We start from the raw sequence: 24,742 nt of genomic DNA, 5'->3' as shown, positions 1-24,742 counted from the left end.
AATGGTCGCGCATCTATTCGACTATGTAGGGCTAAAATATATTTTTATACAAAAGTCAAATGTAATACCAAAACGGATCTAAGAATTTAAAATCAATAGCGTACTAAATATAATATCATAGCCTGTTAAGACCTAAACATATCGATAAGTGAGCGGCCACATATTTTATTTACCCACAACTTGAGTACAGATGTCATTGTCCAATCTCTTGCCAAGTGATCTTGCAATACGTCCATCCATTTCTACCCCAAATGATTTATTTATTTAATCCCCCACAGACCATACATAGCCAAACTGATACTTAAAATAGACATAAATATATAAGTATACAATATTAATTATAAAATAACATAAAACACAGTAGATGTTAACCTCCAATACCCTCCAAGTATACCCTCAAATCAGAGAATACTACCGCCATACGCTCATGGTGCTGGCTTGATCGGCCACTTCGTGGTGCCAGTGGGTAGTTACTGCTATAACACGCGTCGTCTCGACAGAGACGCCCTTTTTACTCTTATGGCTATAATACCAAGTCTACTTAAGTAATGCGAATTCAAGTAGTACCTCTTGATTTGTGTTGTCAAATGTTTTAAGCATGGCCTCTACGGGCTACGATGTTCTACGCGACCTCTACAATTTTCAATGTTTTACATATAATCCTATATCATCGTGATTGTACTAAGACGACGGTGAGGTGCGATCGGATTTGGTTCCTCCAATTAGTGCAGCTTGATACATCCGCCAATTCAATCATGACTGTTACAGCTATGTATATCGCTTATCCCTTTTGGTCTAAATAGTTTGGGTCAGTGAGAGTTGGAATTGGCAGATATATTGAACGCAAATTTGTGGATAATTACGAAGTAGTACTAAACTTTGATTACATTCCTATACATACTAGAAGCATTGCAAGTAATTATGCTAAAAGGTTTATAAACTTTTGTAATGTTACACCATAACACTCTAAATAATAAGGAATGCTAGAGTTATTATCTAAAACCTAATAGCTGGCTAATCAGAACATATTTCCTTTCGGTACTAAGCCGGCGACACATTCTGTCCTGCTCACACTGTTATTATCTACTCGTATGATAGGGTTATCAATACTTAGATTATCTTTTTTTTTTGTTTTGGTGACTAACCATGTCCAGCAAAGCAACTAAGTCTGAATATGCATATATATACACATACATTATACGTATTATATATTACTATTATTGTTTAGACTTTCCCCGCTTACCTTTAACTATAGAGACCTAATTCACTATATATCAGATCCTTCGTCATCATATCATATATCGTCTTAACCTGCATTAATTTAATATTACTAGTTTGTACGTGAAGTAAGTTTGTTCTTCCTTACACCTGTTCCTTACCCCGTTCAATTAAAAATTAACAACATACACACTATTATTACACTTTTTGTCATGGCTGTAATCATAAAATGACTCAACAAGACGCCGTAACAATTTTATTCTTTTTTACATTTTCGTTCCAACCCTGTCCAAAATTATCACAATTTAGCCGGTCATTAGCGGAGTCGCCCGGGAGAGATATCCCGGTAGCGGGCATAAATCTGAATTTAATGACCGGCACCGCCCGGGCCAGATATTGGCCAACGTTGGGCAATATAGGGCCACGTGCGTCGCCTTACACCATAACAAATCTTGTTTAGCCTTTAACACAATATTAGCAATTTCAAGAGTCTCTAGAATTCACTTTTATATGTAGTGTAGATCATAATTAGTTTTTTTAAAAATCAATTCAATTGATATTTCATATTCTTAGTTCGTAATGCAACTTCAATCACAAATAGTATCGGCAATATTCTTAAGATCAGTTTTGATTAGTACCTTCTGCTGGGTTCCCATATCGTATGAACAGTCTTTGAAGTTAGCCAGGTCCCAGCCAGGCGTTTAGCGGGTGAGTGCACCCGGACATTTCTGTCAGTATTTTTACACCGATACAGGTTAAGAGACTATAAAAATTATATATCACAACCACTAACGTCCCAAAGGTTTTATGAAAAATTTACAGTATTTTTATTTTTGAACATTAATATATTATTGCGCCTTTTAACCCATATTTTTATATGCTTATTAGGAAATCTGCACCGAAAGCTTAAAGTTTAATTAACACGTACGATACCCTTCGACCTTTTCTATAGGTAGATATTTTTAACTGTTCGTGACGCTATAAAGGTTGTAATTAGACACCGGTGACCCTATTTTAAATGTCGCAAGACTAAACCTTTGAATGAATGTGTAGCACATTTTGAATTATGAATTTAAACGATAAACAATTATTAATAACATTACATTACCACATAAAGTGTAATCTTTAGATTACTACTAGCTGACCTGGCGAACTTTGTTCCGCCTTAATGGCAATAAATAAGCAGTTTGGGTTTTTTTATTGGAAAAAATACAAAAAAATTAAATACCTTCATTAATCATTCATTATTATTTCTGTATTTTAGTACATAGGTTGCTCTTCCCTTAAGTACCTTGTGATACACATTTTTTCATTTTTTGTTTTATTATCAGGCGCAAAAACAAACAACGCTGATGGTCTTCCGACCCGTGAACATGCCACGTATAATTGACCATGGGAAAAACATGAATGTTCTAGATTTAAACCACAAACTTTTAAGGATTGGCCTTGTGATTTGTTGATGGTCATGGCAAATGCAAGACGTATCGGATTTTAAATTCAAACGGCATATCGGTTGGGATCATCGGGATCCTCGGAATAAGAACTTCCTCACCTTTGAATTTTCCTATCATTATCGTAGCGTAAATTACATTGTTCTTCAATTTTCTAACCACCAAACGCATACCATTATGTAGTTCAGGTCATCTACATCTTTATTCTTTTTCTTCTTTTTTATCAGTAAGCAATGTAACTCTCATGTTTGTTGTCAGCTGCAGTTTCGTCACATAGCGCCATAGATTTGACGATTTGAGGCAAGCGTTTATTTCGTCGACAGCCGTAGATCTTGGAATTACTGGCAGTATTTGGCGGAAATCGCCAGACAGTAAAATCATTGCTCCTCCAAAACATCTCGATTCATTGCGTAAATCTTTTAATGTTCGGTTAAGTGCTTCCAATGCACGTTTATGCGCCATTGTGCATTCGTCCCAGATGATGATTTTCGATGCCGCTAAAACTTTGGCCATTGCTGAGTGTTTTGCAATATTACACGTTGGTTCTCCAATAGTTTGAAGATTTAACGGTAATTTTAATTCTGAATGAGCCGTACGGCATCCTTCTAACAATGTGGCTGCTATTTCAGAAGAAGCAACTGCAACCGCTATGTTTCATCTCGCCCGAACAGTTGCTAAAACTAATGACATGAGGAATGTCTTGCCAGTTCCACCAAGGGCATCTAGGAAATATAAACCACCATTTTCATCATCGTTTGCCTTCATTAAAGTATCATAAACTTCCTTTTGTTGGTATTTCAACAGGGGTACATTCGTTTGAACTACTAAATTTAATTCCTGGTGATCATATTCACGTTCCCGTTCCAATACTCGATTAAATGCGTCATTCGACAACAACAACAAATAGAAACATTCATCATTCTTTGGATGAACTGTATACATACGACAATACCGAGTTTTATAGTTCTCTTCACTGTTTATACGAATGGGCAATAGCACTATCATTATAATTAAATTGTAAATTGTAAAAATAATTAAACGTATTTATTTAATAGAAATATTTTGAATATTGATTTCTTACAAATATCAAATTGTCATATATACGTCATTACATAGCTGTCATTATACGTCAATTACATAGCTATCATTTGCGTTTTATTATTCCAAGTCTGATTCTTATTTGTTATACCACTTTTTATAGTGACTGACGTTTCATGTCAAGTCCCACGGGAACGCTGTCGAACGGGATAAAAAGTATCCTATGTCCGTCTCCTGGCTCTAAGCTACCTCCATACCAATTTTCACTCAAATCTGTTCTTTCGTTCTTGAGTTATAAGTGGTGTAACTAACACGACTTTCTTTTATATATATAGATAAAGATGTTGTTATATAACAAGTTTTTTTCACTAATGATATATTTGTTTTTTTTTATATTTATTTTTACCATAACACCAGCTTGTATTTATCAAAATTCGTAAATCATATAGTTTATTTATACTACATGTATTTATAGTTTGCTTATACAAAAAAGAACAAAAACATAATAAAATTGCATAATTATGTGTGAAGGTTTTGTCAGTTAACATTCCTTCATAGATTGTATATTAATTACAATATTTTATGTTTAAAATAGATATGATTGCTAAAATAGTTCCAAAATTTAAATTTTGTCTCGTGTGGATACCTCACTAATAATTATTTTATATTTTCAAGCATGTCTCTAGGGATGAAATAATAACATGATCGAACTCAAACAGTTTTTTTTATTTTGGCTATCATAACAATGAGCACATAACATCGAAATTAATCCGATAAAATTTCGATGCCTACTCATAATAAATAAACTTAAGTCTAATATGAAATACTGTTAAAAAAATGTGAGCCGTCACAGCACGCCTGGCAGATGTGAAACATCGATATTATTTTTTTAAAAGTAATATGCAGAAAAGAACAGACTGTGATATGAACTAAATATGTCATAATGATAAAATAAAATATTACGTTTTTTTTCCAGATAACGATGACTATTTGTTGAATAAACATTATTTTCATCAAATATTTTGCATGTAAAATTTACTACTGCATTTAGACTGTTGTATATCATATAGCGTGGCGACGCGTCGCCACGGCATGCGTCGCCACGCCAGAAATCGGTTTTACGTGCGGCTATAGATGTTTCACATCAAAAATCATGGAACGACTACGGACTACAAGTGAGGTGTCTAAAAACTGCATACATTATATTTTTGTCAATTATTATTAAGATACATTTGATCCGAAAGAAATTAAAAAAAAACCTCATCTGTAGACCTCTGGCGTGAGGTCTACAGTCACAGTATATTGCATTTAAATTTAACAAATCGTATTTATGAGATAAATAAATCCCACGCACGCAGACGAAAAATTTCTCTCGGATCATTGAATTGCTAGTGCAGCACCTTACGACGACTCCTTCCATTGAGCTTAAGTCGAGCGGTGGAAAGCGTGTGAAGCATGTTCTTATTTTGCAGGGGGCGTCAGAAGGCAGCGCGCGTAGGTGAATAAAGGTAGCGTTTGTTGTGCGTGCATAGGCTGTACTGTACACTGTCAGATAGCAAAGGGAGCTGTTCTACGTCGAATCTAACGAGTTGGCCTTGGTTTTTATTTAACACTGTAAATAACTTATACTATGTATCTGGTGATTGGACAAGTTTTAGAAACATTACTTATTTTTGAATATCATAACCAAACTCTGAGAAGAATTATTCGGTATAACAATATTACCGAAAGATCTATCAAATTATACAAAAATATAATATTGACTAAACGTCTAAAGAGGTCTGGGACCCAACACAAAATTGTGTTAAATATTTTCAGTGTTTCATTTACGATAACGACGCAGACGGCAGCAAAAAAATAATGATATTAATGAGATTATCCTTGTCCAAGCCCTACTAAGTGTAAATTAATTTGTGGTATAATTAGGCCTTTTCGCTTTTATTTTATTACGTTTTTGTCCACTTTACGTTTAAATTTCTAACTTCCATATTTCTCTCGTTAAATACTTATTTGTTGTCAATAGCCTAATTGATGAATTTTTGTGACGTCTATTTGTTTTGTAAGTCTATATTTTCTTAGGCACTCTCGCCTCCCAACTCGCTAGACTCGACATCGAACGACAGACTCACTCTGCACTTAGTAATCGTCGTGCTGTAACAGTAATTTTGTTTTTGTATTCATTTTCGAGAAGTAATTAGTGTTTTATTGTTATTTTGTCGTTTATTTACATGAAAATAACGTTAATTTCTGTAAAGAGCCAATGTAACACGTACAAAATTTGCCGCTAGTAGTGTATTGGGTATCGCGCTCGGGTGTTAAGGCACATCTAACACGTGATTTAGTGTGATTTGCGCACGTTTCTAATACATTGCTTCTTACATTGGAGTATACGCAAAAGCAACCATATTACTCTAATGTAGAAAGTATTGTATTTAAAAACGCAAATTGTACTAGATTCACATTTAATGATAGAAGCATTAGTCAATGCTCAGCTAAGACGTCAAAATTGTCATTGTAAGCTGTACTATGAATACATTGAGGCTTCCGTAGTTTCCATCAAAGTGAATCTTTTAATAATAATTTAGTTTCCTTATATGTACGGTAACCACAATTTTTTTTCATACTTCTAAAAGTTTCACTTCCTGCGAAACCCTCAATTTCACGAAGACCATTTAGTGTAATGTGCTAATTGTGTTGGTCTGGGTTTGAATTTTGTTCGTTGTTTCATTTTGACTAAAACTGTGTGTAATATGTGTTTTATAGAAGGCTGTGGTTGTTTGTTTCACCAAAGCCTGAAGCTCACAGGGAGTGGATCCAATCATGGTATATGTAATACATTGTGTTTTAAGTTTGATTCTTCACCTAGAGCACAACATTGCGATCGCTTACCGCGTGCGTAATAGTTGAAGGCTCTGCACGTGACAGACTTACGGCGCAATGTATTACATAGCATTTGTGATATTCATGGATTTACATCCTGTGTAGTGGAGGCATAATGGTGGAATGCGGTCGCGTGTCGGGGCGGCGGCGACTGACAGAGTGCTGGTATCACGAGAGCATTAAGAAATTGACGGATAACACACTTATAGATTACTGAGCTTTTTTACCTCTTCAAACTATATGGACATTTTTATTTAAATAATAATTGTTCAATTTCTATTATAAAGTACCTATCACAATATTTTGCAATATAAGAATTGTTGTTATGTAACAGTTGCGTTATAAACTAATTATTATACTATTTCTTATTGCTATCTTGATTGAAGCTCTGAACCAAATCTTGCTAGGGTCATATTTGTCCGTCACGCACCGATAACCGCCAAAATTGTCAATCTGGGGTTTAATTGGCCTGGTCGGGTTTACCGCCGCGCCACGCAACACCGCTAGGCTTATGTGGTGTCGCTCGTGGCCGATAGAAACGTTAATCAAAGTGCCCTTTGAACAGTTCGTGGATAACTTTTATCGAATTCGTTTGACGGATAAAATACACATGACTTAAAGTCGAAGATTGTCATTTTATTTAAAGCTATTGTAAAATACCTTTTTTGATATATTAAATAAATATCGTTTCAAGTTTAGCAAAGGGTTTGATAAAAGTTATTTACAATGATTTTAATTAGCGTTCTTCGGCCATTGGTGTTGCACCAGTGCGCAGGACACTGACTAAGGTGTATATTTCCTCACAGATCGCAAGTTGTTCGTGGGGATGCTCAGCAAGCAACAGACGGAAGAGGATGTACGCCAATTGTTTACTCCGTTCGGTACTATAGAAGAGTGCTCCATACTAAGGGGACCCGACGGCTCGAGTAAAGGTTAGTCTTATAACGAACTATTTTTATTTCAATTAAGATCTTTGTAATCAGTACTACTTTAGGAAATTGAAAAAGTCCACTATTGAAACAGCTAGACTGAAGTGTACCCAAATTTGCAATAATAGTGTTATTGCTATAATCTCACAATTAAGAGAAAGATAGGTAAAAAATCGTCATGATTTTTGCTTTGAATTCAACAAGATATATTCATAATTAATTAACTTTTATACTAAAATACATTTAATTCGTGAATAACACGAAATGCAAAACCAGTAACCGAGGCTCAATTTGGCAGTTAGCGACATCTACCGCAGGCGAACTAGTGAAATGTTTAGGTAATTCAAATTGAAACACGGCCGCGAAACTCGTCATGCGACAGCGTGACGCAACTTTAATTTCATTTTGACGAAATTTCGTCGGATTTTAATTGAGTTTGCGCTCGTAAACTCGGATATGACGCGCCGCGGTTTTTTCGTCCCCTGAACGTCTTTATGTACGCATTGATGTAGTAGTCGTTGTTTTACGATATGTTTTGTTATACTGTTGTCTAACAATTTATAGGGGTAAAAATTATTCGATATTAATATTCTTAGTTTTTAGATAAATTTTTGTAATGAGTTCGGTTTGATTTGCCACAACCAATGAAGCATATGACATTAAGATAATTATTGTTTCACCGAGATTCAAATCAAGAGATTTTTGGTTAGAATTTAGTCACAGAGGCAGCTTAGTTATTAGTAATATTATTTGCTCATAATTATATTTATGTACTAATAATTAAAATTATTAACAATAATTAAGAAAGTAAAACGACTTACTCTAAGACAGCATAGCGTACAAATGTAACGATTTTAACTATAATTAATATATTATTTAATTTAAAGCATGTAGTCCTAATTGTAATGATTTAATGACACACGGCGCCGCGGTGCGATAAACTCATTTTACGATCTTTCAGTCATCGTTGGCGACGGTTTAATTATAAATTAAGTGGAATTTCAGCACGAAAAGCTTCCTGATGTTCCAAATTGAAAAAGTAATCAAGCTTCTTTAGTAGATACTTTAGATTGCTTATAGAGGAACATTAAAGACACAGAAGGCTGATCACCTACTTACTAATAAACGCTTGGGTTTTGTATTCGTAATAGATACTAGCTACTGACAAACCTTTACAATGCAACAAACTTTCCTTTTAATTACTTTTATATGTGAATATGGGTCTTGCATCTAAACCCAGTGAAACAATTAATAACAATGTATTTCTGTCGATTTCAAAAAGCATTCCTGTTCTTTAAAGTCTTCTTACATAACTTTCCAATGTATTGAAGGATAGGCTGGGATTTTTTAAATCCAGTAATTCCAAACGCAAAACTAACACTAAAAAGCTACCATGGAAATGGAAATCTATACCATTATTTTTTACTTAGTGCAAATACAATTTCTTATAACATTTAGTTCAGCCAAACAGTCCGCCCCGGCACGCGTGAAGTGTGAACTATATTGAGGATATTTTACGATTCAGCAGTAATGGTGCCGTAAAGAGCTGGGTTTTGCGGCGATTTAATGATGCTTATTCGCCGTGACCTGGCCTTATTCTGCAGAAGTGATGTCACTATGTAATATTGTCAACATATAAATAAAGAACTAGATTGCTATTGTATGTCTATTGTTACATAAACTTAATACAAAACTTATTCAAAAAACAAAAGTATATTACAGTATTTAAATTAAGAACTTAATAAAAATAATTCAAGAAATAAATAAGAAAAATGCGGACTGAGCTAGCTTTTTCACTATCGCCTAATATCACTGTATCAAAGCTATTTTAAATTGTATTATGTAAGCTGTAAGCAATATTTTCTTCACACTTTGTTGAGGGAAACTTTAAAAAACCCAAAGTACTCAAAGTTAGAAGCACTTTACTTTAGAGTATATGGAGCTATTAACTTTTAGGATGACAATAAAGATTCCACCAATTAAGAAAGAATTAATATAATATTTGTAACCGTACTCTCTTCCGCACTAGGAATAGTTGAAACCGAATGGATACACCTCATAGTATCACATGAAAATGAAATGTAAATCGTTTAGAGCGTAGATGAGTTTTTCAGTAACTACTAAAGTAGAAATACGTGTTTTTAATAAACACAAAAGCCAAAGAATTGTTTTAAAATACAATCAGACTAAATACGATGTTATTAGATATTTTTATAAACATGTTGGTGGTTTAAATCGTGAGGCATATTTCTTTACTATCAATACCTATGGCCTATCAAACTGAAGGGATTAATGTTTCATTGGGAATCGAAGGCAGAAACTCAGAATTGTAAATTACGTTTTATAGTTAATTTGTTTTGTCTCATTCATATTTTTCTCTCTGATTATAAGATTATTTTTATAAATTACCTTAAAAAAGATTTTCAAGGATAATATTCAAGTTTCCAGTAAAATTCTTGAAACGGATGGTAATTTAAAATTGTTAAACTTCTGAAGCCTACTTGAATAATTTAATTTTGAAAACAAAGCATTATTCTTCTAGTGCTAAACTTTATCTAATCTTTATAGGGTTTTTATTTTGTTAGTACAAAAACCAAGGAAGCGCAACTGAGGCACTCCAGTTATCTTTTACTTTGTATGACTATAATTATAAAATATAATTTACGAAGTTTAATTAAAGTAAGTTATTACTTTTATTGAATTTCGTAAATTATGCTTTTAACTAAACAACGTTTTTACTAAACAACATAATGAAATAAAAACACGATTTCATTTTTGATTTGGTTTAAAGTATTTAGTAATCTATTTGAATATTTTTTAATTAAGAACGCGATAATATCACTCACATTCCAAATTCAAAAATATCACAGTATTAGCATGATCGTTACCCGGCTTCAGATCGCAATGTCATTCGTTTTACACATCTTTTCTCGCTCGATTCGAAACAAATGGGTTTCGAGTCGTAATTTGCTGAATAGGCCCATATCAGATAGGGCAAAAACTCCGCGATCCGTAACTCGGATACGCTACGTTACATAATCGCTAGCAAAGGGGATGCCCACATTTATTATTGTCCTTTGTAAGGGAAATCGTGGAACGAGGTTATAACGAAATGCGTGTACGAGACATACGAATTGGAAGGATATTTCTTATATTTTCATTTATACGTTACTATTGCTTTGATAGAAAATTCTCTAATTTTTGAATAGGTATACCTAGAGCTTAACCTCCGATACTAACCTCCGCAACTCTCTTCAAAGCAATTCTTTGAGGCCTTGATCTATATTCGCTTTACACACCAAGGTTTTTCCCGCCTTTATATCTTTGGATGTTATTTTGCCTATCCTATCAAGCGTTTCTTGTCATTATACACATCTACAACAATTCTGTTAACAGTTCTTGGTTTCTTTTATCGTAGTAATCTGCATAAAAGTCTGTGTCTGTTTTTATAATTATAATACAGCTAACATAAACAACAAAAACAATTATTCCATTGATATAGCCACATCTGGACTACATAATATATACAAAAAGTTTAAAATTTTTATGTCATATATTACCTAATTGGGCTGTATTGTGTGATGGTGTGAAAGTATGTGTTTGTATGTTGGTTGTGCCATGGATATTCTTAATACTCCATTGAAAGCATATTCCGGATTTGAACAACATCAAGCCGACAGGAAACAAGTGAAGTCTTTTAATCTCTGAAGTATTGATGGCATTTTAGCAGATCTTTATTATAATCTTTGAAAATAAAATTTCTGAGTATCGAAGCAATTCTGCGCCCTGTGTGTCTTATGCAAAACCAACGGAATATGTGAAGTGGTAAAATTGAAATCTCATTGCGTGGGACAGGGATAGCGGCGTGATTCGCGATATTTTATTGCCGACACCTTATCTCTTACGAACTCCATATTTCGGGACGTGACTTAGATTTGTGAGACCTTTATAAGCTGTTTTATTGAAACGTTATCAATATCTTTAAGGTGCTTGAATGTTCTACGAATGGTGGAGTACTTTTTTTCTATTTAAGGCGTCTTTTATTGATATTAACACGTTATTGCTGTTCGTAATATCATATTAAATAAATGAATTTATAGATTACTATTATACTCGTACTATACTATACATAATTAAATAGACTAGATAATAATTTGTCTGGTACATTCCAGCGTTGAGTATCTTTGACGCTATTTGTCAAGGGTATGAGGTAATACTGTGATAAAAAAGTAGATAAAACAAATTCATTTGTGGCAAAAGTTTTTCTGGTATAGTCTGCCTTATCTCCATTAGATAATATATTTTTCTACAACTTTTCTAATACTTAAAAATATAACGTTACGGGAAATAAAGCTTATGACACAAACTGATTACGTCTTCCTATTGTCCAGATTCAGAAATTATTCCGTAATCAATCATTATTAACTAGACTAAGCTTTATTAGCCCAAATAACGTTTTTAGTATCGTATTTGATCCCGATCGGCACATATTATAATGAGATCCCTAAAAAGATCTCCACTGCGAGACTAAAGCAGCTGTCCAATGACCGGTGAAATATGACTGTTAGGTCTTACACCCATGTCGCCAATTAAGGATAGTAATTTCACTTCAGCGATTCCTTTGACTCTCCTTTGCATTGAGTCTTAGATAAAATGCCCACTGGACCTTTAAGCTTAAGCATTAATTAGGTTAAACATTTTTATGACGTCGAGCTGTATGTTGAAAGCTAGGTAGAAAGCCAAAGTTCACTGGTCATTAGGCATTTCCACATCTGGATGCTACACTGTAACATCACGTGACGTCAACGCCACAAATCAACCACGTAGCGCGGGAAATTACAGCGCGTGAACAGCCGGCCCTTTGCTGTGGTTAACACAACGCAACGCTCTCGCCGTTTTAATTTACTGTTTAGATCTAACTAGTATTTTCTCTGTACAGTTATATTAAATGTATAACAGATATGAAAAAAACTGGTAAAATTTATTTATAATAAACTTATTATATGCAACTTATTTGATTTATTAAAGCTATAATATATATGTATAAACCATTATGATCCTATGTTCCAAAATAAACGTTTTTTTTTTAAAGAATACGGTACCAGATACAAAACGAAATATAAAAAAGATAAACGTTTTAATACAAAATACATTTTTTTTATAGAACAGGGGGCAAACGGGCAGAAGGCTCACCTGATGTTAAGTGATACCGCCGCCCATGGACACTCTCAATGCTCTGGCGTTGAGAGTGTCCATGGGCGGCGGTGCGTTGCCGGCCTTTGAAAAAGAATATAAAATAATTAATTAATTCCTCTTATTACATAATCTATATTACCTACATATAATCTATTTATAATAAAGAATCTGATCCTTCATTCAATTCAATTTACATTACAACATATTCTTATTTCTAATTTTGTTCTTTAACGGTAACACTTAGTTTTGTGTATAAATTGTCAAACTATCAATTAAGTTTCAATTATCCCAATAAATATTTATCATGTCGACATGACAACTTCAATTGCCTGTGATGTCATTATACATTCGCTCGAATATTCAGTCCATATATTACTTAGTAATGACCAGCCGCATTCCACAAATGTGTAATTCCCTGCTTATTACCGACTGAAACACTGCAAAGATATATTAGACATATTGGACAGTTTACACTTTGAAATCAATTTAAGCAATTCGACCACGTCACTCATTAATCGTATCACAAATGATCACAAACAAATATAGAAATCTGGGGCTTAAATGGTTGTAGCACTGGTATTTCAGTCGCACACATTATAAATTGTGAGTGATCTATGAATAATTAAAAAAAAATCTATTAATGCATGAAAAGTTTATTTATTTACCGTTTAATTATTAAATTTATAAACGGTTTAATTATTAATTATACCATAAATTAACTGAAATTTTAAAACACTAAAAAACTACTAAGAGTGATTTAAAAAGACAGACTGAATGGCCCTTAGAGTGGTAGTGGTAAAAGTAATTCCTATAATTAGAAACTAACGAGTAAATAAAAAATTTACATGAAATTATCCTCTTTTCTTTCTTGTTTTAAACATTGTGCTATGATTCAAAAAGTGTTACTTATAAATAAAAGGTTTAAATAAATGTTGTCATTAAAAATAATTAAAACATTTTCGACATTATTCGATTTTACTCTGTTATTTAGTCGCTATACAGTTTAACTATGAATAGAAACATTCCCTTTACTACAGCAGCTATCACTACATATTAAGTTAAAAATTGAATGGTTTATTACAATTTATTAACTATATTTTTTAAATATTAGAATCGAGGAACAAGCCACATGCTTTCATCAAGTACATATTTCATGCTGATAATCATAAAAGAAATACGGCCTATGCCGACGCCGATGGGCTCCCGAGATACGCCTAATGATCTATCTATCTTTATTAATTAAAATATTATCCTATTACTGTAGCTGTAAAATATTATTAATAAATGTTATTTTAAATGAAGATATTTTTCATTTAAAATATGTTTTATAACTGCGAAATGTTAAATGAAACTAATTCTGATTCAATAAAGACATTTTTAATATTTAAATCAGAGAGCTGTCAATGTCATAGATAAGAAATTCAATAGTGGCGTCAATTATGCGAGAGGTCGCGTATAAATAATAATTGGATTTATTCCATAGAAACTATTCTCTTGCGTAGCTTTAGTATTTGAAATAAAAATGTTAATAATTTAAGAATATGATTTTATATAGTACAGTAGCGAAAATTTACTATTTGTTTATTTATTTATGTAATTATAAGTAATCTAACAGCTTATTATTAGCTTAGCTTACTTATACATATTATAATACAATATACTAAGACAATACAGAAAGCCAAAACAGGTTACATAGATAAACAATGTATGTATAAAAAACAAGAGCATTAATAGATAAAGATACATTGAAAGAAAGAAAGAAAGAAGAAAAATAATACTTACTTACGTTTGTTTTTACCTATTTTGCACATTTTAAAGCTTAAACATTTAAGTAAGAAAGATAACAACTGTTTCTCATCTATAGCCTGAATGAATAATTGAATTAAGAAATGCGTAATGTGTCTGTCTTGTACTTTAAATTAAACAATCACTCCGTTATATCCAAGGTAGTCCCACTCAATCTCCTCTATCATCCAGATATTCTGTAAGGTCTCCCTCACATAGGTAGGATTTATGTTCTGTCATTACCCCGGCAATATCACGGTAATGAGGCGATCCCGGGAAATGAGGTATTATTCAAACACCTCTCTTGTAATAAGTGACTTTGGACCTAAATATAAACAGTGTAAATTAAACTGTGTCTTTTTCACTTAACGCATGCAAACAAAATTCCAAATTTGAAATCAAACATTTCAAATGTGGAATACTAGTGTGGGGATTAAGTACTTTTTAATAAGCAGATAACGCACAAGGCGTACCTAGATTTTGAAAAGACTTGATGCTTATCAGAATACAAATGGGAGTATTGCCAATAAAATACATATATATTATTTGACAGTCTACCACTGATAGGATGGACTAGTGGCTATAGCAATTATATAAAACGTTAATAATACTTGTAACATTATGTTTACTTGTATAAGAGAAAATATATAATGAAACGATAAATGATAACGCACATCAAAAGTAAAGAAAACATAATTCAAATTCAAACGTAGTGCATCGTACACAATTATATGTGGACAGCACCTTTCATCAGTAACGATTTTGCGTAAGCTTATATTTCAAATTTTACATAAAAATGCGTTACAATACTTCACAACGAACTCAAATTATAAAATAAACTAAGAAAAAATTTCAATACCAATGTCTTGATTGCACAGATTAAAACAAAAAGTCTATGGATACAATTAAAAGCGGAAATGAAATAATAAATAACAATCAAAGTAGCATCTTTAAGTTAACAAGGCATGCGATCTTTCAAGTGGTGATTAATTCACAGGACCGAATCGGCGCGTAATCATGACATCGCATTTCATTTTTGCTACATCAGGATTTAAACGCCCGATATATTGATACTGACTCTAGAATGTTAACTTTAGTGAATACTTAATCGATTTGAAAGGAGTGCTTATCATCGTGATTCGAGTAGATTGCTAGTGTTTTTATGCTGCAATAATAAACAGTTGCTGCTTATGCTACCGTGATAAACTATAATTTGGCCCATAATAGTAAAAAGACAAACCTTAGAAATGTTGGTGCGATTAAACCGAAATTATCTAATTTTAATTTTCCAACTAACTTGGAATTAACTTTTTCTCTTTCCTGTTATCTCCCATCTTTCATTGCATCTCATCTTAGGTCAAAGAATCGTTCGAATATTACTGACTAGATCTTAAGGAATCAGAAAATCTAAATGAGATCTCGCCTTATGGTGCCGACTTTTCTGGATTAGTTAACAGTAATTCTTTGTGAATGTTTCTGTTATCTCTATAATCTCGTTATTGTTTGGATAAAGGCACATTTTAAATGAAATAAATTACACATATAATTATTTTTAGTTTTAAATTATGCAACTCTAGTGATAGTTCAGGTGACTATGATGGTTATGTATTAAAAAAAGTTACTCGCCTTTTGGAAAGCGTTACGTTTTTTATTTTTTATTTCTAATAATACATATATATAAAAAATACTACCGAGAAACATTAGGCTTGTTAAGTAATATAAAGCAAAATCGAATGTGCATTTCGTTTGATTGTTATTGGTCGGTGTTTCATTCACACGGAACGACGGATCATTACGTTGGACTAATGAGAAATGAAGGAAAATTCCTTTTGTTTCGAATTTTGTTTCACAAGCCTCAGGTTACTCCTATTTGCGTGCGGATTTATTCATTTATGGATATAGAAATATTGATTATGTCGTCTAAATATTGAGATATGTCAAAATGCATTCTATTTGAATCTCTTCCAGTCTCTTTACAGTTGGATTGTAACACGAGTATGTAAGACGTTGTGTTGATTTAACACGATCTCACCCTTACAATCAGATAACGGGGTTATCTAAAGCCCTTTTCGCTTTGTGGCGAAATTGGATTGTAATGTACTACTGTGCAAATTCGTACAAGTGCTAAGAAAAAAAAGTTTCATTGGCAAATGAGGTAAACATAACTTTGAATTTAAAACAATTCGATCATATTGATCATGGTGAGAATTTCAGGGCTTTTTATACCTTAAACCTAGTTTTTATACAGGTTTGCTCTTTATTAATCACGTTTGTTATGTTAACTCCCCAGATATATATTTTGAAATATCTAAATTTAAACTTTGTTTTTAATTTACCATATAATGTATAAAAACAATTTGGTTTACAATTTGAATTAACTTTATATTTACTTTTACTGTGCTTGGAACAGTTTAAGTCAGGTAGTTTGATTTATGTCACGGGACCCAAAAACAAAGAATTCCTATAACATCGACCATGGAATAAAAAGTAAACCACGCGATTACCTCAGTAATTCTATCAGGGTGTAATGAATCACGCCTCCAGTTGATTACAGCTCAGCCGCCGGAGGTTTGAAAGGGGGGGGGGGATGCAAAACGGTATTCCTGTTCATTAACCGTCGACAGCGTGACAACGAGGTGGAATGATAGCTTGTCATATAGAGTCTAATGTGATGAACTTAAGCGAGCGCGGCCAATGGATATCTAAATAAATTTAGTCTTAACTGGCTGGAAATATTAAACAAATGACAAAAGGATTGTTATTTGTCAGCGTTTAGTCTGAATCTAGGGTTCTATGATCACAATCGAATGAAATGCGCTATCGTTTCGCCTTTTATATTATCACTTCTTTATTCACTGGTGCAATTATGATATAACAGTTCTATTTAAATACTAACCAAAAATGTCATCTAGCCGCTACATCATATGACTTAAGGCAGCTCATATAATGACATTTAGGAGCGGCATAATTCACATTGTGCGACCTCTAGTGGCCTACATTTAAGCCTTCTAGTAAATATTGTAGTACACGATGACAAAGTAATACTTCACATTAGCATAGTCTTTGTTCATTAACACTGCTTCAAAGATGTAGGTATCTTCTTGCTATTAATATTGTTAAGTGGCGAAACCTAAATAATAATCAAAACACTAAGTTTAGTCAAATATAAATACATGTTTATAGTTTTACTGTGAAACGTGCACGACTAACCTACACCTTATTTTAAAATCTACTTTTTTTTTAATTTTTAATCCATCTGCAAAGTCTATTTGATGTAAGTATTCATTAAAAACATTATTTATTTAGTCTATATTATGGCACATATATAAATCATAAGGAAGTTTCTAAATTCCTTCTAAGTTTATTTCTGTACAAAGAGTAAGGAAAGCTTATTTTGTCCCTGCGGTGCTCAAAAGCTGCCATTATAAAATTCAGCCCGTGGGCATAGAGGAGTTCTAGCTCACTATCTACTTAATAGTCGATAAAACGGTCTGAAGCGCTCCCCAAAGGTCACTTCACCGAATATATACTCGGATTTTGCTTAGAAATCTACAATTTCTTAAAATGTCAACACTTAAGTACACTCCATTTGAGAGCTCTTGATTTTTTTTAAATAAACCTTAATTATTTCTTGAGACAAAAGTTCTTGTTTATGATGTTGTTTGTATTCAAAGTATTAAGAGTAAATATTGTAATATAATAATTGTATTTTTTTAATGTTGTTTATTTTGCAGTTGTGTTGTTATCAAGAGTAAAATTTTTAAGTCCTATATATGTCCATTGAGTATGTTTATTTTCGTCCAATATATGGTGTATAATAAAGAATAATAATTTATTTATTCCAAGAATATGGTACAAAATGTTAAGGTATATTATATTATATTAAGGTGTATATCGTAAATTGTTCGCATATTCTGCCACACACAGTGGCGCAGATTTATCTGAATTTACATTTATACAGAGCTTATCATATCTAAAAATAATTTACATCGAGTCGTAATTTATTTTTCAACTTTATTGTTATTGTTATACAAGAAATGCTTATGTATCACACCCGATTCACGCTGTTCCCACAAACTCAATCAAATATCAAATTGACTTAGATAAGCGCGTAAATCTCTCGAAGAAAGCGGAACATCTAACAATAAAAAATTACCGACGAAGTGAACTCAGAAGGAACCGTAGTGAAAATTAATTAAGTTTACCATAAAGCGCCTTCAAATAAGAAGGAAAAATAGGACGAAAGTAGGAATTTTAATAAAGTCGGGTCACGTAAACATTGATGGCCCGATCCTGAGACGGATAAATAAAGGCTGTGTCGTCTTGTCTGTTTGTATCAGAGTGTTTTTATACGGCCTCTACTTTATGAACCCGGCAATAGTTTATTGAAAGCCAGCCAAATATAGTAATGATAATAAAACGCGAAACAATTGATGGAAATGGTATCACAAATTTATTGAACAGTAAAGTGAGCTGGAAATGTTTTATTAAAGGCGTTCACTTTTATCGTTCAGTCTGTAGACATTTCCAACGGGCAAACAAAAATACTACAGCTCAAAGGAATTTTTCTATTAGTTAAAAATAATTACATTAATGTAATTACCAGTACAATTATGAAGATAAACTTTCCAATGTGACTGTTGCGTTATAAATCGTATCTCTCAAGTAAACTTACAGACCACGAATAAAACAAATTATTTAATCCAACTTCGGAACGTAAACTGATTGTGTCGTATTGGGAACTAACATTTCACATTTGGCCCTCCCCAGTAGATAATCCGATCTCCATCGCACCTAAAACCGCAGCGTCGATTGTAGTTCATCAGACTTTCCCTGTTCGTTGGGCTTAAGAAAACTATGTTACTGGCTAGTAAAAGTACAATTATTGTTAATTCAACTTCATTGTGAAATCACAAGCGATTTTTTTTATACATGTAGTAGTAATAGGTCTAAAATTGTCGCATTACATATTTTTTTATAATATTGAGCATCTGTAAAAAAACATCGAAAACCGGGCAAATGATGAAATCTAAAATATCACAGCATGAAAGCAAAGTAGAAATATTAATTTTCCTGCAAGGCTGGTAATGCAGGTAGTTTTAAGGCACCAATTTGATTTAACAAATATCTTAATAATATTTTCCATATGATTTACATTGTTTGTTTATGCGCTTCGCTTGAAAGTTACAGAATCAATTGTAATTTTAGAATACTTAACATGAGAATGATGAATAAAATGACTATTTTACTTGTAAAGTAAATTCATAAATCAAACTAATTAAAGGCAAATCCAAAACTTCATTAAATAGACCAGCTTCATAACAACAATTCGATATTCAACTTGACTGAAAATTTAAAATCGAAAGAATCTTTTCAATCTTCTTCAACGCTCCGAAGTATTTTATCGTAATTATCATCATTAATTCAGATCTATTTCTATTTCAGAGAAAGGTTTCTAATTATAATATTGTATAAAATCATCATTATGGCCACATACAAGTATAAAGTTCAAATGGTACTGTAAAAATAAGCCCTCAGACGAATCAGAGTAAATGAATGCAGTATCGAATTCTATGCAACATATTGTTTTAAGTTTTTAACGTATTTTCAAGCATATTATCTACTGTTAATACTCTACCGTTTTCACAACTATCATACCCCTATTCTATGAGCTATGAACTATGATATCATATCGTGATAAGCCCATAATTTTAAGAAACGACACTAGGAATAGAAAATACTAAAATGTTCAGGTTTTTTGTGCACGGTGGGCGCGCGCATCGTAAAAATTTACTTCTATCATATTTCCCTAACGCGCCAAAAGAAGTATAACTTCAAAAAGTTGGCTTGTTTCGGCTCTTGGGACAGCTCTTTAAAACTTGATGGTGCCTTCACGTGAGAAGCGAGATCGCAAGACAACGAAACTGTATTTGTTAAGAACAGAACAGGTCACTGAAAAAATTTATTGATTAAAATGCACAATATTATTAAATTAAATTACTAACACTAATTACCTCAAATATACCATATATCAAAAAAAGACATGCTTAATTACAATTCCATTTGATTAATAAATATGGTAAATGCTCTCATCTCAAGGAATTATGTCCAAATAATATAGTGGATTCCCCGCAGGATTTCAGCCCCAACCGAATTAGAGGCTACGTGACGCAACTCGAAATTTTTTGACCTAAATTATTGTGGCTTATTTGGTACGCGTGATGGGACTGGATTTAAATGAGGAAATTTCGAGAAGTTACAGTATACCAGTTGTCAGTTATTTTTAATTGTAATAAAATGTTTCATGGCAAAATACCCCTTCTTTATCATTTTCAATTCAGAATTTTTTAGTAAATAAAAAAAAGGTAAATTAGTACTTAATTTTATGTCAAGCAATCCTAGATTATCCATAGCGAAATAGTACGAGCAAGATGAAGCCAGTCTAATTTATAATCATCACTCCAAGATCATTAAGGCTATCTATAAATATCGGAGAACAAATTGCCTTTGTTCTCTTCCGTACACCTTTTTGGCACGGCGGCCAATGAGAGTCATCGATCTGTTTACCTGCGACCAAGATTTATCACCAATAACACGATACTTGTAAACAAACTCATAACCTATTATGACTTTGCCTGTATTTTGTATGCTTCCATACTTAGTCTGGGCTAATCTTAATATATATAAATCTCCTGTGTCACGGTGTTTGTCCGCGATGGACGCCTAAACTACTTAACCGATTTTAAATTAAATTGGTACAACGTGAGAGATAAGGATAGCTTAGATCTTTAATTATAGTCGCAATTTTATTTTATTGCAAATTATTTGTCTATAATTAATTGACAATTATCAACAATTATCTGTTAACTCAAGATTCTAATAGATGTCCGATACTTTTCGATTTGAGTAAGTAATCAATAGATGGCACTGCTATGATATACTGACAAATGTGTCATATAAGCTACATTTCAATATCATGATTACCACGTGTTATTGAGGCTAAAGTATAAATTAAATTTATTTCGTGAAACGAAGGAGAAACGAAGTTCGCAGCGGCAGCCAGTAGATATATAAAATCTGGCTACTTTTCCGTTAATACGTGCGTTTGTATTTCGAAAAGACATTTATGTATGCATTAAATAGCAGTCTCAGTTTTAGTAATCATACTTCGTTTGTTACATATAAAAAAACATATTCGAGCTAATAAAAAGGATGTGTAGCGGGAAAAATGCCCAAAGCAAGAGTACGTGCTCATTAGCTTCTAATTACAGAGGCTGCGAACCGGCGGAAATTCAAATTTAAATTTCCCACACCAAAATTCATATGTCAAAATTGTACGAGCAAACTTCTTGTTTATTACAAGGTCCGAAATACCAAAATTGTATACACAAATTGTGAGGATGATGTAAAAGACTTGAGTTGTTTTTATTTATCGGCCAACAAGGCTTTCGGACAAAATGGGGTTCGAAAATGTATTCCACATAAAAAATGTCTAATACATGTTTTCAACCATAGTGTTTAACGCTGAAAAAATCATGTAACCTTTAAACCAACCATTTTATGCATTACCTATATCTCATAAATATCCAGTCATCAATCAAAATATGTATAATTAACAAAATAATCATTTAAAAATTTAAATAAAATGACGGAATAAAATTATGACAGGCTTTGATTTCACCAATAACAGAGGTAGAAATTTTTTAAACGTTTATCGTTTCCTTTTTATGTTAATGATTCGTATTGAAATTTGAATCGTTCGGATGTTGCCAATGATCGTGTAACTTCGGTAACGATCGTCTCGGATTGAGACGTCGTCTGCTTTTATTGCTGTTACTCCCTTGTTTGTAAACGAGCACTGATTGTTTTTCTTTTCGCGTAAGGACATCCTATATTGCAGATTTTCCTTTATAGCGTTCAGAATGTCAGGAACTTAAAGTAACTGGTTTTATCAGCAAGGCAGTGTCTGTAAAGATCGTCTTTTGTTTTTTTGTATATATTGTATGTCCGGGCTGCGGGAAACAAAATTGAGATTTTCGTTCGGTTTTTAGAGTCTTTGGATTTTGTAACTGTAACAGAAATACTTAGGCTACATCGCCAAAATACATGAGTATCAAAAAGTGTTTGTACTAAAGAAAAAGTATTACTTTAATAAAAGTGAATAAAATCGCTTTATTAAACTGAGCGTTAACAACACCGTACTAAATTAAAAACACGTTTTCCTCGTCCTTCGAGTATAATAATTATCCATCTAAAATTCGCATATTAATTTCCCTCCATTACGAAATTCTTTTAAATGAAAAAAAGGCTTCTTATAGGCTTTAATAACCTCTTAAACGACAGTTGTGTAGTACATAAATTAATGCCAGGAGAACAAAGGAAAAAGGATAAAGCGGGACATTTCTGTTGTTTGAAAGGAGTGAGGCATAGATGTCTGTTAGTCCGTGAAAACGAGAATTCTATACATAAGGAATCCTACAGCACTGTAGTAATGAAAAATATATGACAGCTTCTATATTATGTTTATAATTCCTATTGTCTTAATAATATCCTTTACAAAACGAGTTCTTTTTCATTACTGCTAGAGGTAAGCCGTAGAGTTCTTAAACACTTGTATTTTTGTCTCAGAATTTTTTGTTGAGCGTTTGGTATGGTCTATAGTAGAACTTGGTACATTAAAATATTCCGCGCGTTCGCTCGCGACGCCAAGCGTGTGAATCAACCTAGCGTATATTAAAAACTGAGTTTTGTTTATAAAACGTCATCTCTCTTTTATTCTTCCGCGTTTATTTTGACGTGTGTGCCCATTAAAAATAATGAAGCGAAATTTTACATGAATTTCGGGCGGTACGCTCTTTATTGTAGCGATTTTGTTGTAAATGACCGTTTATGTGAGCTGGTACAGGTAAATTTAAATGTATCTACGTGTTTTAGTAGTAAGTGTGGTATATATATAGTGTAGTATATGACAAACAATCGTTTTTTTTTTTGTGGTGTGGAACATCAGTAAAGTGTCTTAGCACCTACGAAAAACTTGCTTTAATTTGTCCCATATAATAAAACTTATTAAGGTTCTTACGAATATTTAAGTCACACAATTGATAAAATACCATTTACAATCTCAATAAAGTTTTTTATCCCCAGTATATACCGTAATATCAATGATGGAATTAACCTAAATAAATTCAAGTGACAAACATTGCTTGAAAACCTTACATAGGCATTGTGTTCCTCTAACAATACTGTTTCTTTCCTTAAGCGTGAAAGTTTATAAGCGTCTTAAACGCTTGTATTTCTTCAATCGAACACAATAGAGCGAGTTCGAAACATTTCCATTCGATAAAACATTTTAAGTACATTCCGAGTGCGAATAAAATTAGAATTCTAAGCTTCGTACTGAAAGACGCTGTCGGGTCAATTGTCTACAGTATTTGCTGTTATAGTAATTAAATGAATATTACAAATTCCGCCACTATAGATGCATATAATACCAATTCGCACAGCAAAATCTTAACAAATCGTGTCAATCTATAGAGTAAAATTAGATATTTTAATAATGAAGCTACATACTTAAAAACAATTAATACTTTAGAGTTAGTTAAATAACTTAAATATTTTTTTAACAATGAACTTATGTGTTCACACTTCAAGTTTAATACCTCATACATTCTCTATAAAATTTTCCTTAGAATTTTTCTTATGCATACTGAATGTCATTTTGACAGTTCCAATTTCAAATTCAACCTGCAGAAACAAAGGCGCGCGTAACTTTGCACCAAGTATTCAAATAAAATTTTAAATGCTTTAAGTAAATCTACATTTAAATGGCAGCAAGTTTGGGTATTTTGTCACCGTTGCGATCCGTCACCCTTCCGAATGAAAGTTGTGCCAATTAACGGCCCCCTTGGTAACGTTAAAACTTTACCGACTTTTGTTCTAAACTAATTTTGACTTGACGCATCCCAAATTATCCATATTTAAATCAATTTGTTGTCTTTCATAGAGCTACAATGGGCTCAGAATGCATAAGGCAATCTTGAATTTATATATCCTTAAACCAAATGATGAAATATCAGCAACAAAACAGTTATCAAGAATTTCGCTAGTAGTAATGCTGGTAGTCTTAGTCATGAGATTTTTTTTTATAGAACAGGGGGCAAACGGGCAGGAGGCTCATCTGATGTAAGTGATACCGCCGCCCATGGACACTCAACGCCAGAGGGCTCGCGAGTGCGTTTCCGGCGT

The 24,742-nt window shown here is 32.8% G+C and overlaps 1 protein-coding gene across 3 annotated transcripts in view; it reads left to right on the top strand.

Annotated features, from left to right (window-relative positions):
- The window catches only part of LOC111003671 (CUGBP Elav-like family member 4), a 398,713-nt gene that overhangs the window by 292,744 nt on the left and 81,227 nt on the right, over nt 1–24,742 (top strand). For 2 of the 3 annotated variants that reach the window (XM_045629618.1, XM_022274300.2), the window contains one exon: nt 7,394–7,519. In XM_045629618.1, the coding sequence (XP_045485574.1) occupies nt 7,394–7,519 (126 nt within the window). Of the gene's footprint in view, nt 1–5,179; nt 5,216–7,393; nt 7,520–24,742 lie in introns of all 3 variants that reach the window. The other variant, XM_022274302.2, reaches the window with a different exon arrangement.

The sequence above is a fragment of the Pieris rapae genome, chromosome 9 (genome assembly GCF_905147795.1).
Source record: "Pieris rapae chromosome 9, ilPieRapa1.1, whole genome shotgun sequence".
NCBI classification, from domain to species: domain Eukaryota; kingdom Metazoa; phylum Arthropoda; class Insecta; order Lepidoptera; family Pieridae; genus Pieris; species Pieris rapae.
The sequence above is the reverse complement of the archived record's forward strand: the minus strand, read 5'-3'. Positions and strand labels throughout refer to the sequence as shown.